This window comes from Caloenas nicobarica, chromosome 23 (genome assembly GCF_036013445.1).
Source record: "Caloenas nicobarica isolate bCalNic1 chromosome 23, bCalNic1.hap1, whole genome shotgun sequence".
Taxonomy (NCBI): Eukaryota; Metazoa; Chordata; class Aves; order Columbiformes; family Columbidae; genus Caloenas; species Caloenas nicobarica.
In genome coordinates this window covers 5,036,407-5,053,837 of record NC_088267.1, presented here as the reverse complement: position 1 = coordinate 5,053,837, position 17,431 = coordinate 5,036,407, and the positions used below count along the sequence as shown (strand labels likewise).

The window sequence follows — 17,431 nt, the reverse complement described above, 5'->3', positions numbered from 1 at the left end:
CTCCCCCATCGTTACCCCAGCGGCCCGGTCCCCGGCCCCCGCCTCCGCATTCTCCCCCTTCCCGCCTCACACCCAGCGCTCCCCGCGGGGCCGCCCCACGTTAACGGGAACAGGCCACAGCTCTGCACCTCACGCGTGTTTTATTGTCAGGCGGAGACGTAAACGGTGCCGGCGCTGCCTAAAGACCGAGCGTCCCGTTCCGAGAGCAGATCCGCTGCCGTCGGCGGGACCCACCACCCGCTGCCCTCAGCAGCCGCCTCTGTACGGGCACCGCACACCCGGCTTTCTGAGGCAAAGACGGAAACGTAAAGCTGATCCAACCCTCTCCAGCGCTTCAGGAAGGCGTTTCTGTCCGAATCAGCCCCTCACATCTGTGCGCTGGTGCCAGAGCCTCGGGGAGGTTCCAACTGCGCTGTTAGGAGATGAAGTGAGTCTGGGGGGTGATTTGTTCCAGCTTGTGATCGGCCGGGTTCGCCGATGCTTCGTAATTGCAGATGGTGACCTCGTGGCGATGAGCCTGAATTAAGATTAAATGTGTTAGTCCAGAGAACAGAACTCAAGTCCCTCCTGAAAGAGCTGAGCAGGTTCCCAGCTTACAGATTTTTCATCGCAGACCTTCCACCCACGCCCCACTCACCCCTAGAGCTCAACTTAAACTATGATTTCAAGCCTTTTTCACACCGTTTGCACAGTCTTGCTCATCTCTGCTCTCACCCACCTCAGTCCACTCTCCTTTCAGGCCTATATAAAAAATCTTCGTTGTCTCTGCTCCAAAGTTCTTCGGAAAGTGGATGGAGAGGTGGTAAACATTGGAGAAACGGGCAATTCTGAAAGAAAACGCGTGCTGAAAGTGGAGCCGGGCTGCCGCACCGCATGTTGCTCCTACCTGAGTTTGAGATAGACTAGGGAGCAAAGGACTGAGGGGGCAGGAGGAGCATGGGACGTGACACTGGGATGATTCTGCACCCCAGCATTCCTGAGTCGCAGGCACAGGCACCCCCCTGGCTCTGGGAAGGATGTCTTCAGACCAGAGCTCACACCCACCAAGGGCAGGACGGAGCCACGGAGGCAAATTCTACTGTGGGCAGCTCTGAGATGCAAAGGGAAGGACCTGCCCCCCACTAACTCCTTCCTAAAATGCAGCAGCAGGTGTGCAGGCTGACAGAGCTCAGCGCCCACGCTCGGGAGGAGCAGCCCCCGCGTCCCCAAGTCGTACTTGGTGGGGTACTCCAGCTCGCCCCGCGGGTCCCGGTTCAGGCTGAACATCTGGTCCGGTTCCCTGGCTGCATCATCAAAGGACATGTGAGGAATGTTCTTGAACCTGGGAAGAGATGGAGGAAACCCAAGGAGTTATTAACACACAGCTCAGCTAATTGATTTCCTCGCCATCCATTAGCACTGCCCGGCTTCTTCTCAACAGTAAGAAACTGCATTTGCTTTGTTTTCTAAGGCAGAAAATACCAACATCACCACAAAGTATCAGCATGTTCCAGAATATCCCAAACCCTGAAGAAACAACAAGGAAAAGCAAGAAAAAAAGCTTGGGAGATACAGATCCAGAGCCCAGGACACTGGAGACCAAGGACAATGAGGGCTCGATCAAGGTGTATTTCTTCCCCCATAGGCAAAAATTGCAGAGTACTCAATACTCTTTCATTTGGGAAAAAAAAAGATCTTCCCAGCACAGCATCTCACCCAAACGTTCTAATTGAAATCAGCACCCCCTTTCTCTAGAGAAAAAGGCAGCAAGCAGCCTCACTCATCCCCATACAAGTTACAGTTTATTTTTTCCTCCTGGGCCCGCAGAAGGACAGAGGTGACACAGGGAAATGCTGCTCCCCACACCCTGTGCACCTCGCTGGGTGCTCGGGCACTGGAATCACCGCTCTCATTAGCTACAAGTTAATTAGTTCTGTTTAGGCTACAGCAAAGGTAATGCTCGTTTTACTCACAGCCTCATCTCTGCTGGATGCGTATCGTCGTCTTCTCCCATCACAATCACTCCTTTTAATTTGACGTTTCCCGTAAACCTTTCGAAAGATGCAGCAGTGGTGTTTTCACCTCCGTTCTCCCCAAATCAGCCCCAGTTCTGTGCCTCATTCTCGGGCACCTAAAGGCGAGGAATGAGCCCTGCCAGCAGCCAAAGCGATGCCGGAGGAGCTCGGGGAAGGAACTTACGGGATGTTAAACAGAAGCTCCTCGTCATCGTCACTTTCTACGAACTGGGGAGAAAGAGGAGCCGGTCAGGGCGGGCCCGGCTGTGCAGGTACACGGGGGTCGCAGCGGGGGCTGGGGGACCGCTGGGGTGGGTGACCTCGGAGAGACCCACAACACCCCGCTGGCTCCCGCGCCGCCCGGTTCTCCGCTGCAGGCCCCGGCCCGGCCCCACCTGTGCGCGGTCGCCGCGCTCCTCCCAAGCGCGGAAGACGAGCGCGCCGCTGCCCTCGCGGCGCTCGTTGAGGCACTGCAGCCGCTGCCGGTCGATGCGCAGGTAGAGCCCCCAGGCCGCGCCCCGCTCCCGGTCCCCGCCGATCGCCGCCGCCGCCGCCGTCTCCCCGCAGCAACAGCAGTGCCCGTGCCCGTGCGCCATCGCCGCGCCGCGCCCACCGCGCCTGCGCGCTGCCGCCGCCCCGCCCACCGCGCCGAGATACCCCGCCCACTGCATCATCGCCCCGCCCACCAGGCCCTGACGCCCCGCCCACCAGGCCCTGACGCCCCGCCCACCAAGCCCTGACGCCCCGCCCACCGAGCCCTGAGGCCCCGCCCACCAAGCCCTGACGCCCCCGCCCACCGCGCCTGCGCGCTGCCACCGCCCCGCCCGCCGCGCCGGGATACCCCGCCCACCGCACTGTCGCCCCGCCCCTCCTGTATGGAGTATGAACATTATTAACTTGCTTTATTTCTCCAAGTTGTGTGAAGTGACAGTATGTACTGTGCAACAACTAAATCAGTGTCTCATTTCAGAACAGTGTGTAAACTACTGAACAAGATCTGTGAGCACGTTCGTTGCCTGTACAAGCTCTGACACTGTGTTGGTGCTGGATTTGCTGCTCTCATTTGCCCATGCCTGCACTCTTTCTGATTATGGTAAGTTTCTTCATTGATTATATGATTATGGCCAGATAAAGACCCTCCTGTTGGAGAATATCCAGGCTGTTTGGTCTGGTTGTCCAATTGCTAAGCCCACATAACTTTTCTTTTTTTGGGTCTCTGTAGGCTTTAGGTGAGTGCCTCTGGTCTATCATTTCTGGTTTTATGCTGATCTTCTTTCTGTCTCCATTCATTGAAATTACATCCTGCCATTTAGCTGCTGTAAGTCTTCACAGCCAGTCTTTTCACGATAGCCAGTTTAATCATATTCTATTCAAAAGCAAGAAGTCTTTGAACACTCTGAGTTTACAGTTCTGTTCTGAAAGGGCCGAAGTTAACATAGGTGGATCAACGTTACCAACAACACCGAGATACCCCGCCGACCGCACTGTCGCCCCGCCCACCGCGCCTATATACTGCCGTAGCCCCGCCCACCGCGCACTTGCACTCCGCCCACCGCGTCTACGCACGGCCGCCGCCCCGCCCACCGCACTTGCGCCCCGCCCCCAAGGCCCTGACGCCCCGCCCACCGTTCGTACGAACTCACGCCGCCCCGCCCACCGCGTTCTGACGCCCCGCCCACCGCTTCCCATCGCCCCGCCCACCGCCGCCGCACACGTTGGGCCCAGCGCGGCTCCCGATGAACCGAGGGACCCCTGGTTCACCCCGAGGAGGGGCTCGGCCCCGGCCCGGCCCCGGCCGGACCCCAGGGAAGACCGGGCTGCGCTGGCAGCGTCAACCACTGCGGGAAGAGAGCAAAGCTGCTTCTCAGCAGCGCCAGGGAGAGCTCCTGGGGTTAAAACTCGGGGCTCGTTCCAGCCAGGAGCAGGGACAGGAGCGGGGACCTGGTGTGTTTGACATTCATTGCTCAGAGACAGAAAAGAACGAGCAGACACGGTCCAGTGTTTGGCTTTTATTGAGACGTGATTTTTTCTCTTTTTATATAACTTATCTAATTAAAATATTAATCTTAGTTACCACCAAAAAAAAAAAAAAGGGAACATAGAAAATTGTATGTACACAGTTGGGACCAAAATACAAATGCAAGTCAAAGTCACTCGCCCTCCTGCCCATGTTCCTCATCCCAACACCAGCAGGGCAGCGAAGGGGGAAGAGGCAGCTCTGCTCCATTCCTTTGTGCAGCACAGAAAAATTGCACAACTTAACACCCCGGGCACTGAGACTGGAAACAGAACGAGCATTTTTACCCCAGACTTTGCTTAGTTTGAGTCTCGTGGACGTAACTCTCCCCTCTGCTGGTGCCTCTTCTGCCTGTGCAGTTTCGGTGTCTGAGCAAAGGGAAGGGCAGTGGGACCTGCTCAGCACAAACAGGCTGCTCCGAGAAGGAAAATGCATCACCCTGTAACAGCAACACTTTAGGAAATACCCACATCTGATTACGTAGCTGTGGCATTAATTAAGTGGAAGTTTAGTGGTGCCCAAGATTGTTCTCAGGCCTCACCCAGATCCATTGGGGCCTGAAGACGATGCTGGACTCCGCTTCTCTCCTCTCTGCCCCTACCCCCAGTGCAGAGGAGAAATAAATGGTAGCACAACAGTCAGCACAAGATAATATATTGTTATCTAATTAAAAGTACAGCAAAATTAAATACAGCAACAACGCAAGAGTAAGGAGCCATTATTTTACAGCACAACACACACTGAAATGCTGCACAGTAACATTAAAGCATCTGGAACTGTAACAAACTTACAGCGCGTGAGAGTCTGAGAACATTTTTCCAAGACCTTCAAAATAAGAGAAGAACAGACCAAATAAACAAGAGACGGGTGTTCAGAATGGTTTAAAATTAAGAAGAAAAAAAGGAGAAAAAGGAAGAAAGAAACCAACAGAAACCAGAGGCATATAGGGATTTTTCTAGAGCTCTTTCTTCACAGCAACGTTTCCCCGAGTCAGTGCGCACAGACAGCTCCACCGCTTCGGGATTTGGCAGCCACAGAAACCCAGCAGAACTTCTCAAAAGCTGCCACCAACAACAGCATCCGCTACCGGCACCTTTTCCACCCGCACAGCAAAGTCCTAGGGCAGCAAATATGGCTTGGAATGGGAGAATCTCCCCTTTTGATCCTGTCAGACCCTGAGCACTAACGGAGCAGCCGTGTCCCTCGCCACATGACCTGGGTCTAACCAGCTCCATCCTCTGCTTGCACCACCTCAGGTTAAGTTTATTTTTGATGCCAACATAACCCACAGGTGGAAACATTCACCACGATAAGGCTTCCCATTGAACAGCGAGTGCCCAGTTGCGTCTGGCTGCTCGCTCTCTGCTGCGAGTCCCCCTGAAATCACGCACCTTGTGCGATGCTCAGGCTCCACCAGGTCACATCACACACCCTTTCCCTCCAGAGCTCCGGTTCCTCACACACCAAGTACAGCCAGGCTTTTGGAACTCCTGCTATGCAGGACGCACGCATAAAAAAAAAACCGCATTCTGTAATTCCCTCCCCTCCAAGCCCAGTCAAGTGGTTTCATGTTCAGAGACTAAAATCCTTGCTTTTTCCAAAGAGGGGGCAGAGGAAAACATACAGGGAAAAGACAAGATTTAAGCACCAGCTTCCAAAGTGGAAATAAATCCTTCCCAATTCCACACAGAAAACAAGATAAAAGTATTCCTTCTTTCCACTAAAAGAGGCAAACTGACACCTTCATTGATATTTAAAAATTGTTTTTAATTTCAGAGGCAGACAAAGTCCCCCTCTCGAAAAAAAAGTTAAAATCTGACTTAATGCATGGTAAAATTTCTCCCAAAACCCCTCATAGTTTTATTCCCAGTAGCCAGCAGAAGACAACAGCAGCAGATAAAAAGTCCCCAATGGCTCTTGGCATCCCTGCACGACAATGTAAGCATCTGTACGAGATCTACAGTAACAGCAGAGAGAAGGTTGAGAGCTACGATTTTATTAACATACATCATAGAGCGCAAAGCCTCAGGACTTGATGTGTTTGCAAAAGGACCGATGAGCAGACGGGCCACCGGAGCCACCTGTCCCAGAGAGTCCAGGTGGGACTTTGGGCCCAGCAGGTACCAGATCACGAGGAAAGACGCCCGTGACACCCAGTGTCCACTCAGATGGATTCCTGCCCGCTCGAGTCACCGAGGGGCTGCCCCGTGCACTGGACTGGGAGGGCAGAGACTACTGGGAGTGACATAAATAATACCAGCGGGATAGAAGGGCAAAATATTAATTAAAACCATTTTATAATTTATTAAGAGGTTAAATAGTAAATAGTCTCTGGATCTTCCACTCTCAGTAGGTGCCAAGACTTCACATTTTCTCGTGTCAGGAGATTCTGTACACCCTTCTTTTGACGGATGACAAAGCTAAAAACAGGATGTGAAGGGCAGGGGGGGAAAAGATGGGGGGGCTTGACACTGAGAGAGGAACCAGAATAAAAGATTAAAATACTGTGCTGTCGTCTTTTGCAGATCGAAGCTTCTCCCAGCAGCTGCAGTCTCCAAAGAGTTCAAAGAAAAGGGCTGTTTGGTACCGTCTCCCCCTTCAGTGCCACTCCCCAGTGAGGGGGAAAGTCCCAGATCTGCACTGCAAACTTATCTCCGAGAGAACCTGTTTTTGAAAGCTTTGATAGTCTTTGCCATCATGGGTGCAATTTCTGCAGAGAAAGAAAAAAAAAAAAAAAAGAAAACAAATATATATATTAAAAAAAAATGAAAGCAGCAGTCACAAAGAGCAATTAAAGGCTGCAGCCCCGGCAAAGCAGACGCGAGGCAGGCGTGAGCGTGCGCTCTCTGATCATCACATTTCCAGGTCACAGACCGAGGAGAGCCCACTCTGCTCTCTGCACTGCCAGAACACAATCTCTGTGAATCTCTCCCTGCGTCCTTCCCGAGGGAGCTGCGCTACAATTTCATTTCAGCTGGACAAATACAGGAAGATGACAGGAGGGGAAAGGCAGAGCTTCTGCCTTTAGGACAGGCTGATACAGTCAGCACAGTGATTCAGATATTTCCCTGTGCTTTTCCTTGCACGAGGAGTTTGAACAGCCTTTACCTAGTCCTTAGGGAGAGGAGAGAGGCCACCAACACCAACCCTTCTGCACAGCCTGGATTTTTTACAGCAGATGCAGCAGATTCGTGTGTTTGTAAAGGGGGAGCTCTGGGAGACCACATGGATGCTCTGCGGTTTGTACTTACTCTTCACTGGCGGTTTCCTGGGGTCGTAGGAGGAGAAGGTGCTACCTGAAGATGGGGCAGAATGGGCGCTGCTGGTGCTGGGACCGTCATAGGACTGCTCCTCGCTCACACGAGGGTGGCTTTTGCTAGATGTGTACAGGACTGGTTTTATTCTGAAACAGAGATGGGACGGACATTTCAGTAAAGGAGTCACCGTGGTTTGGTGCAATTCTTCAGACACAAGCCACATGTGTTAACACCAGCGTGGAACCACCAGTGACCAGGATCTCCACACTTCCCAGCAAGAAAGCAGCTGTTATAGTCACAACTTTCACTGCAAAAGAACCTCCCAGACATGCAGGATCCTTTCCTGCCAGGATGCTAAGCCTCAGGAGGAAGCTGGCAGGAGTCCCCAGGAAAAAGAGGCCCTAAAGAGAACCACTCACTTGGTCTTCCCTGGCAGAAGAGGTCCTCCAGTTCCAAACTTCTCTTGTCTCCTTCGTACATCCCGAGGGGGCTTCACTGCAGAGTTCACAAATGCCATTTTGGCCACTCTACCTGTAGGAGGACAGAGGAAAACATTGCTGAGATCCAACTTACTACAAAGGAGGCTCCTCAGTGCTTGTTTTATGACAGCAAGATCCAACCAGCTCTCCCTAGTCCATCCATCCCAAAGCTCTGGTGATGGCCTCCTCCCTAAGGCCTGAACCTCTTGCAGTCACAACATGGAACAGAGAGCTAAGCAGCTCCTAAACTGGACTAGATTTAAACCAGTCATTCCAAAAGACCTTCCCCACTGAAGATACCCCCCAGGCAGCATCCCCCGAGCCCTCTCTGATCATTCAGCCCTACTTTACCTTTGGGTTTGTTGGCGTGAGCTGAGCCGATGTTCCGCGCCAACATCAGCAGCCGCTGCTCTCGTGCGTCGTGAAGTCGAAGGTACATCTCCCGCCAGGACTCAAACTCTTCCGGCTTCTCGTTCTTGAAGTCTCGGAGACAGTGATTGTGCCACAGTTGATCCGTATCCTCAATGAGGACCTGAAGCAAACCCACACATGAGCTGGGATCCCTCCCGACACCTTCACTCCCCTCTCCCTCAGCACCAGTGACACTGGGATACCAAAGGGCAAGACACTTGGGGGCCAACATGCAGCAGGACACAGGCAGACGGCAAATTCAGGAACTCGAGACTAGCAAAAGCCACCTCTTGTTATTCTTTCCTATTCTGCTATCGCAGCTGAGGACAGAACATCACTCCCGCATGTCACCAGCCCTTCCCCAGGCCAAGGCACTCACGTGGTTACACTCCTCGATGCGATACAGCTGCTCGGGGGTGCATCTCTCCAGTACCGGCTCCAGCACTGCGAAAGGGACACCACCCACTTCGTAGATCGCTAGAAAGAAGCAAGATGCAGAGTGTTTATCCTGCTCCTTCCTCACGAAGGAAAGGGGTTGACAGCATGAAATGCAGCGGAAAATAATGCAGTGCTGCACGAGACTACGCGATGTGAGGAGACGGGGAAAGGAGCCGGAGGTACAATAGCTCTAGCAAGCCACCAGTAACTCCAAGTTAAGAAGTGTTTTCTGTTTTTACCACTATTTTTGCTCCCTGAAAGCACGCTGGGTGCTGATTCCTGCAGCACCCGAGCTTTCAGCGGGACCTATCCCATATTAGTTAGCTTGCCCTGAGACAGGGGGAAACTGTTCACGCGCTGCAGGGTTATATACAGATAAGTTACTGAGATTGCGGTATCCCCGCAACATGATTTTAAGAGAGATGAGGAAAGGTCCTTACAATCGATGTTGTTGCTGAGGACTCGGATGCATTGCTGATACAGAGACATCATCTTTGGGAGGTAGGCAGTTTTTGAGCCTGAATACACTTGCATCTTTGAATTCAACCGGCGGCCTGTAAAACCCGCTTCGCTCTCTTCAACCGGCGAGGACACAGCTGTAAAGTGAAAGACTTGGAGTAAGAAGGGAACAGAGAAAAGAAGAGCCCACCCTGATGAATAGTGCAGGAGACACAAATCAGAGTCACCCAGAAGCAACCTCAAGGGTCAGGTCTTCCCTGAGAGACCTGCAACCTCATTCACGAAGGGCAAGTCCAAAGCTCAAGTCCAGGAAGGGTCAGCAAAGGATCTTCCTTATTTCTGCTGGAGCATGTGGGCAAGAAGCCACTTTTTTTTTTCCTTACACCTGGGCTCTGGGCATCAGAGGCAGGACACCAGACCCCAACAGAAAGACCTGAACCCAGCCAGCACCCACTCCCTCCCACCAACAGCGGCTGGAGCCCATCTCAGACCTATTTTCCTGCCCAACGCACCTTTCCTTTTGATCTGGGAGCACGTAATGGACTCGATGGAAGGAAGAGGGCGGTAGTTGGCCTGGATCGGTGGCAGTGGGATGTCTGGTAATGTTGGTACCACATCTAAAAGTATCTGGAAGGAGAGGATGGACATGCAAGTAAGCTGAGAATACGGAAGAATGTTACATCCTATACAAAGAGCATTTGGTGCAATATTTTGAATTAGATGTTCAATGCTGATCACCTAGCACCAGGAAACAGCCTCTGTGACTGTGCCTAAGCTGTCAATACAAAGAAGCCAAAATTCAGGATCTGAATCACTCAGCATCCTCCAGCAAGAGCCACCCACACCTTTAACCTACCGGGTTCAGTGCTAAATGCCTCTGGCAAGAACCCAAGTCACATTAACAATGTAAAGAACTGGAGAAAAAAAAATAAGCAGAAGAGAAAGCTGGCAGAAATATTTCCTTGACCTCAAACACTCATGTACCTGTTCTGTCTCTTCTCCTCCTCCTCCTGCAAAAAATGCTGCAGTGGTGGAGGAGAGATGAACCTCATGAACTGAGGCAAACCTAAAACCTTGACATGAGGCACTTATTAGAAGCAGGATTTTAAAAGGCTGCTAAGATTATAAAAACACTTTTTGAAGAGCAAAGTGTTTCAAAGTTGAGTAAAAAGATTAAGTTTTACACATTAGTCCCTATTTATATACACGACTCTGGCACACATGTGGCGATGAATACGTGCAGAAATAATTGCTCATTTTTCACGCTTTCACAAAAGAAGTTTTATCTTCTAGAATCAGCTGCTCTGTAACACAAGCTTTCCCTCCAAAAACCCTTCAAAATCTTACCCTGTTTGGCTTAGGAGGCTCCGGGACTTTTTTCTCTGCCTTTTTCTCACTTGTTCGCTTGTGGCTTGGGCTTTTCCGACTTGAGCTGGAGCTGTTGGTACTGGCTTTGGATCCGTTCTGTTTGCTGTGCCCCTGGTCTTTCTCTCCAGCTGGCACAGAGGGTTTGACCACTTTCTTTTTCTTTTTCTGAGGCTGGTCATAGCTGAGGTACGACTCAAAGGACATTGTAGGTTGTTCGAATTCATCCTCCGCTTCCCCCTCCCCAGAATTTGAGGAGAAACCCATTGATTTTTTGTCCCCGTCAGAGACTTTGCGCTTCCCGTCTGAAGATTTTAAGCTCCCAGAAACCCCCTTTTCTTTAATCCGATTTGACAAGTCGCTCTCAGCTTTCCTTTTCTCCCGCTCTGTGTTAGAGGTCTCCGGGATCGGCTTGGGCTTTTCCAGTTTGCTTTTTTCAGAGTCCCGGTGTTTTTGCTTCTTAACGTAGTTGTCCAAATTCTCTTCCAAGTGCGGCGACACATGCAACTTCTCCTTTCTGGAGGTGCCGCTTTCTCGATTCTTCTCCTTCTTGGCACCATCCGGCATCCTCTGCTTCTCCTTGCTGCCCCCTGCCACGGGGAATTCTCGGAGCTGCTCTTTAAAAGAGCCCTTGTGCAATTTTTCTGGGCTGCAGCCAGCGCTCCTGTCCTCTCCTCTGCCATCGAGTCGTCGCTTCTTGTGAGAAGACTTGTGCTCTTTGCTTTGACTCGCATTCCCTTTGCTGCAGAACTCACCAGAGTTGCTGTCCCGGCCTCCCCCCAGCTTCTCCTGAAAGCTGGGGCCTTTGCCGGCTTTCTGATTAAATATTGTCGCTTCTTCCTGCTCCTCAGAAGTGTAAGGGTCTGTGTACAAATCCTGAGGGCTCTCGCTTGGCTCAGGTGACACAGCTTGTCCATAGTCCGAGTACTCCTGATCTGAAGAGAGCGCTGGGGAAGATCTACCCCAACCCTTCCCCTCGTGGCTGCTGTAGCCATAAATCTCCTGGGCTCTCTCAGGCTTGGGATACCTTTTGGATTTCTTTTCCCTCTGATCTGGGCTGTAGGACTGGCTGCAGGACGGCTGGAAGTGTTCTGAATAGTCCTGGTCGGGTTCCTCATCCTCTCTGAGGGAGGATTCTTGATGCCTTTTGCTTGAGCTGCTCCTCTCGTAGTCACGGTCTTCAGAATCCAGGTTATTTCTGAAGGGGTAAGAAAACAAAATAGCAAGATTAAAACTTCCAATATGAATGAGAAGAGCCACTCCCTACGGACTGTATAGATGGGAACCTTCTTACAGAAGACGAAGGTTGTATGTGGTAGTTTTGTGGCAAGAATAACACTGATTCTCTTAGGCACAGCAACGTCCAGGGATTTAGAAACTGCATGAATCAATTAAGCATTTTTATTAGGACTAGAGACTTCATAGCTCACTCGGAAGCAGAGACAGATGCACACAGAGACTTCTCCGTGCCTGCACACTGTGTGGTGCCTGTGGGAAACGTGTCCCCCGGTTTGCCAGATAAACATGCAGGGATCCCACAGCCAAATTATCATCAATAACCGGGTCTTTATCACCCGCACCTAAACGATCTCGTTGCTGGGTTCAACACGGCTCTGTCACCACAACACGCTCGCTAGCGTCAACTTTCAGTTTCCATCGGATTTTTGCACATTAAAGCCTCCTTTCAAAGCAAGCCACTTCCTCTGCTTGGGCCTAGAATTTCCTGTCTTTAGCATCATAAAACGGGAAGCAAGGAGATTGCATCTCTTGCTTTATTAAAGGCACTTTTCTGGCATCTACCGTTAATCTCTTCATCAAACTGCAAATTCTTGAAAATTGGCCCCTACTTTCAGGCAAAACTGCAGCCGTCAGCAAGCCAACGCTCTGCGGCTCGCAGAGGCAGCAAGTTTATGCCGAAACAGGCCAAAAACCCCATGCAGAGTTTGCACACTCGTGTTACAAGTTTTTCAAGAGCCTTCACTTTGTTTCCTTGGTCAGAGAAGTTTATAATCTCCACTGCAAAAATATAACATAGCTTAACTATCAAAGATAACCAAACGGCTCCACTTACCGGTCTGCCTCTTGGGACACCGGCACCAGCTTCTTCCACCGGGCTACGAGGTTCTTCGCAAAGTCTCCTACAAGCTCGTGTTTCCGTAAACTGTTCACAGTCTTCCCAACACCCGTCTCCTTCATGAGAGAGCCAAGACATTAATTAATCTCAGCAAAAACAGTCAGAATTCCCACCTCTGCTAAACTTCCTACGAAGGGAATAAAGTTAATCTAGTAGAAAAACTTCCTGATCTAACAGCAAAGGTATCATGGTTCTGTAAATCAAAGATGACTTAATTCTGCTTTAGTCAAACATTAATTATTTGTATCAATAAACCAAGTTAGTATTTACCATGACTGTTGGTAAGTTGGAAGACAAAAGTCTCTAATAAGGATTAGCAATTCCTAATTTCATTCTGATTCAGTTATCGTTAGGAACTGCTCTGGCTCTCATATCTTAGGCAAGTGTTAAGCTTTTGGAAGAGCCGAGGATGACGAACTGTCCTCCACGGCTTCACGCTTGCTCTGACACACTCCTTCCCGGTTACCGGAATCTTAGAACCTTGACACAATCGTGCCCATGACACCAGGCTGGAGCAGGTGGCCGAGGCAACGCGCCCTGTTCCAGGGAAAGCAGCTTTTCCGTGACAAACAGTTACCCTGGGACTTGACAGATGCGATGAAAAGCGCGAGAGATTTCACAGCTCTTACCACCAGAATGTCAACTGTGATGGGCAACTCCGACAGCCTCTTCAGACTTTTCAGCAGCTGCAGAGACAAGAAGGAAAGCGTTCAGACTTGTCATATGGAACCGCGTACTGTGATTAAAAAGGAAGAAAATTCTGCGCCGCATGAGAGCTTGTTGGAGCCAAGTGGCAGACAGCTGCTATGCTGCTCCAAATCCAGCTCCTGAGACACCAAACACGAGGGCCAGCTCTAAAGAAATTGTCGCCTCTTTGCTGATGAAGGCCCATCTGAACATTTTAAACCAGCACTCGAATATTAATGCATTCTTCACAGAGGACGGCAGCTTCATTCTGGCTTAAAGCATCAGGAACCGCCGCACACAACTCGGTGGCACAGCAAGGAGAAGAAAGGACTCAGAAGGATGTGACTCTCAGGAGGCAGCGCTGAGAATCACATCCCTTGTTGAGAGCGGAGTGGGGAAATAAAGAGTTCTTTCTGAAATTTTGCAACCCAGGCAGTGAGGGAAGGTTTCTAGATGCTCTTAAAGATCTATAGGGAACCTGCCACCCAGGTGCTTCGGGACATCGCTCCACCAAGATCTCTACTGACATTTTAGTTCCAGCACATGTCTGACAGCACCGCTGCCCCTCACACTATTTCCCTCAGCTCAGCTATAGCCACCGAGCAGCCCCGTCAGCATTCCCGTTATTCCAGCCCCTCTACAGCCCTGGCGTTGTTCAGCGCTGCTGTGCTGTACGCCATAAAGAGCCATCCTTGATCCTGAAGATCTTGTCTTTAAAGCACTGTGCTCATGCTCAAATTAGCACTGAGGGTCTAAGCTATTCGATCACCCCCGCTTCCACCATGCAAGGATCAGAGAGGTTTAGAGGCTTCCTTCATTTTGAAGGAAATAAGTTCATTTCATTTATTCTGCACCCACTGCAGTCAGTGGTTGGAAAACTCCACGTCTTACCAAAAAAAGAAAAGCAAGAGCTGGCATTCCAAGAGGCCACCACGCACACGCCTTTGCCTGAGCGTCACTTTACCGAGCTTTTATACTTGCACGTTCATTAGAAATGTTAACACGGCTTGAGCTGAGCAGCCTTCGCAGCCCAATTGTAAATCTCCAAATGACGCTGTCAGGAAACAAGGCATTTTTGTTACCTGTGTCATCAGTAATGCTCTTATCTGGCGGTCTAAGAGATCAAAACCTGTGCTTATTGCTGCTGTCCAAGCAGCAATATGCGAGCAGGGATATATTTGGGAGCTGTGTCTGTACAGCACAGCAAAACCTCTGCGGACCCCAGGTCCACGTACACGAGACAGACAAAATGAGACAACTCTGACACAGTGAGGCTAAAGAACTTGTACTGATCTGTGTTTCCTACAGAAAGGAGCTGCTGCAGGACACTCCGCTGCCTTTGGCTCCAATCAGCCAAGAACACTCAGATCTGGCAGCTAAACTCAGAAATAACCCAGATCCTTCAAGTCCTACGAGAAACAGGCAGCCGGGCAGAAGACAGAAAACACAAGGCTCGTGTCTTGCCAGGCACCAGATGAAATAGATACGGAAAAGCTAAAACACCCCAGCGCAGGGTAAAGTTTCAGTCAATCAGCCACAAACCGTAAAAGCTTCACTTAGTTCCAGCTCCAACATAGTTTTATTTAATAGGAGTAGATTGTTTTCTTTCTCTAAAAGAAGTCACCCAGGCCATTATAATGCTAACGACACACGTTAATTATCAAATGACTACCAGCCTGGCCCCATCCTCTCAGTGAAGATGCTCCTTGTTCATGTTTCCCTTACCCTCTTTATTCCTTCAGTCCTGCAGAATTTGTATCTTCTCTGCTGGAAAAAAGACCATTTCCAAATAATTACAGCAGCGTCCAAAGTTTCACTCATACTGTTCCGTACCAGCAGCCAAATTTTCACCCCAAGGGAATATTAATACTTAACGCCTTTCGGCAAGGCAATATAGAGTTGTACATGATACTGGGCAAATATTATTCTTTCACATTACTGGTAAGAGGTGTCAAATGGACAAGGCAAAAAACCACGAAGACTGGAAGTGGTGTAAGGTGTGTGTATCACCCAGGAGTGCCCCGGATTTGTCCAGCTGCAGTGGAAACAATTGTAGCAGAAGAGCCCAAAGCCATTTTCTGACATGGGAAGGTGCTCAGAAGATACACAATCTATCAAGGCAACGCAACAGCAACTAAATTCAATCCTAGAAACACTAACACTTCCGAGGATACAGTTGCAAAGGTATGAGAAGTAAGAGCACAGGTCACACAGGACCTTTCTGCTGGGGAGGAGGAAAGGTTTAGAGTCCCTACCCTGGCTAGTAACAGCTCACCAGTGCTTACCGCCTCTCCCTGCCCTTGCAAAACTGCGTTGAATCAACAGAGAAAGACACGACTTAACAGCACAAGGTTACTGGAGAACGAGTCAACCTGTGTAAACAGTGCCCGAAGCCTCCCGATGCCCGAGCAGCACTGACATCAGTTACTGCCCCGAGCTGACACAGGGGTCAGGAAACAGGAGCACTAATTCTCTGTGCACGGCACGCTGAGCAAATATCTGAGTTCTTGCATGTGCTCTCGGCACCACGGAGCCCGAGACCCCCTGGAACTGAATCCTCAGCTCTGGTTTGGGGTCCCACCGGTTAAACCCTGCTCTGGTTTAGGCTGAGAGGGTGAGAAAAGGAACAAGAACTGCTGTCGCTTTGTCCCCAGCTAGGCTGGAGCTGGGTACCGGGGCAGCAGCGTCAGCACTTGAGCACTTCGGTGTCTGTGTCTGTCCTTCTTCATGAGTGGTGGGAGATCTTGGAAAACAAGCAGTTTTCAGGCGTTTGCCTCAGTTAAACGAAGTTAGATGAGCGCAGAGTGGCTGCACGGCCCTCACTGCCTCATCTGAATTAAGTGAAACATGAACCAAACACCTGTAAACAGTCACAACAGATGCTCCCCCTTAAAATATGACATCCCAGAGAATGGGACAACAGCATGCACCGGGCCCACACCTGAACAAAACTCGAATTCCACACTTCGGTTGAAAAAAACAGGCTCAGAACCCTCGTGCCCAGCAGGAGAGTTGCTGTCAGCAACACGCAGCCAAACGCCACCGAACAGATGCCAGCACAAGCGCGGATCGGGGCAGGACGTGTCACTGTGACAGCTGCTGTGGGCAGCAGGTTTCGGACACGGGTGAGAAGCGTCAAGCAACATCTGCAAGGCCAGAGAGGGAACCCGCACCAGGGTAGAGTTAAAACTTGGCAATTTCTTGCCCTGACCCCAACTCCCTGGCAATGGTGGTGGCCTCACCGCGGCCCTCCGGTGCCACTCGACCTGTCAGCTCCCGCCCGGGCTCACGCCAGGGACCGCGGCTCTTCCACCACAAACACGTCACCAGGGCAAGACTCTTCCGGCAAGTTCTCCCGTTGCCCGCTCGCCCGCCTCTCCCCCCGCAGCCCGTGACGTGCCACGGGGAGACCCCACACCCCGACCGGGGGGACCCCACACACAGCACCGGGGGCACCCACACAACGCCCCGGGGGTCCGCGGGGCAGCCGGGCCTGCGAGCCCAGCCCAGCCCGGCAGCAGCGCCGGGGGCTCCCATCGGGGACAACCCGCCGGGCCTGCCCGGTGGCAGCGGGCCCGCCCCGCCCCACGGACCGCAGCCCCGGCCGGGCAGGAAACTTCGCGAGGGGAGCCGGCGGAGGGCAGGGCAGGCCCGGCCCCGCTCCCCGTGTCCCTCGTGGGGTGTCCCGGGCCCTCCCGGCCCCGCCGCGCCGCCCCTGCCGGGGAGGGGGAGCCCCGGTCGCGCCGCCGCCCCCGTCACCTTCTTGGGCTCCGCGCTGCCCGCCAGCCGCGACTGCAGCTTGCCCACAACTTCCAGCACCGACTCCGCCATTTTTACTGCTGGAGAGGCCGCGGCGGCGGAAACGGCTTCACCACCCGCTGGCCACACGGCGATTCCCGAACCCCGCCGCCGCCATCTTGGCTACGGGCAGGAAACGGAAGCGGCGCAGCCGTTGCGCCGACCGGTGGCGGCCATGGCGGGTACGGGCAGAGTTCGGAAGGCGCCATCTTGGGGCCTGGCAGAGGTGGTGGACAGCGCCATCTTGAGTGCTGGCAGAGCGCTGCTGGGGGGAGCGCGGCCGCCACCGACAGACAAATGTCGCTTCATGCCTATTCCTGTTGCTTCCCAACGACCACGGCGCATCGGGAACGAGCGAAAATTAGGTTTTGAAATTAATTTGCAGCCCAAGG

At 51.8% G+C, this 17,431-nt stretch overlaps 2 protein-coding genes across 2 annotated transcripts; both read right to left on the bottom strand.

The window, feature by feature from the left end:
• Positions 1 to 130: 130 nt before the first annotated feature.
• On the bottom strand, positions 131 to 2,601 carry PITHD1 (PITH domain containing 1). The gene is made up of 6 exons (XM_065650704.1): positions 2,390 to 2,601; positions 2,179 to 2,222; positions 1,953 to 2,030; positions 1,217 to 1,321; positions 719 to 827; positions 131 to 517 (listed from the first exon to the last, which is right to left on the bottom strand). The coding sequence occupies exons 1-6, from the start codon at positions 2,588 to 2,590 to the stop codon at positions 416 to 418; spliced, it is 639 nt and encodes a 212-aa protein (XP_065506776.1). The 5' UTR covers positions 2,591 to 2,601; the 3' UTR covers positions 131 to 415.
• A 1,488-nt stretch (positions 2,602 to 4,089) lies between these two features.
• On the bottom strand, positions 4,090 to 17,165 carry ELOA (elongin A). The gene is made up of 11 exons (XM_065650740.1): positions 17,001 to 17,165; positions 13,184 to 13,240; positions 12,492 to 12,610; positions 10,403 to 11,618; positions 9,568 to 9,682; positions 9,037 to 9,192; positions 8,538 to 8,635; positions 8,099 to 8,279; positions 7,688 to 7,799; positions 7,263 to 7,414; positions 4,090 to 6,721 (listed from the first exon to the last, which is right to left on the bottom strand). Exons 1-11 carry the CDS (start codon positions 17,070 to 17,072, stop codon positions 6,660 to 6,662), a joined length of 2,340 nt encoding a protein of 779 aa, XP_065506812.1. The 5' UTR covers positions 17,073 to 17,165; the 3' UTR covers positions 4,090 to 6,659.
• Between the last annotated feature and the right edge of the window lie 266 nt (positions 17,166 to 17,431).

Coding starts and splice junctions, on each gene's coding strand:
- PITHD1 (XM_065650704.1), bottom strand. CDS start 2,590: ATGGCGCACGGGCACGGGCACTGCTGTTGCTGCGGGGAGACGGCGGCG. Junction 1,322..1,952: donor CATCCAGCAGAGATGAGGCT/GTGAGTAAAACG, acceptor ATCTCTTCCCAG/GTTCAAGAACATTCCTCACA. Junction 828..1,216: donor GAGCTGGAGTACCCCACCAA/GTACGACTTGGG, acceptor GTTTTCTTTCAG/AATTGCCCGTTTCTCCAATG.
- ELOA (XM_065650740.1), bottom strand. CDS start 17,072: ATGGCGGAGTCGGTGCTGGAAGTTGTGGGCAAGCTGCAGTCGCGGCTG. Junction 13,241..17,000: donor GCAGCGCGGAGCCCAAGAAG/GTGACGGGGGCG, acceptor TTGTCTCTGCAG/CTGCTGAAAAGTCTGAAGAG. Junction 8,636..9,036: donor CCTCAGCAACAACATCGATT/GTAAGGACCTTT, acceptor GCTTCTTTCTAG/CGATCTACGAAGTGGGTGGT.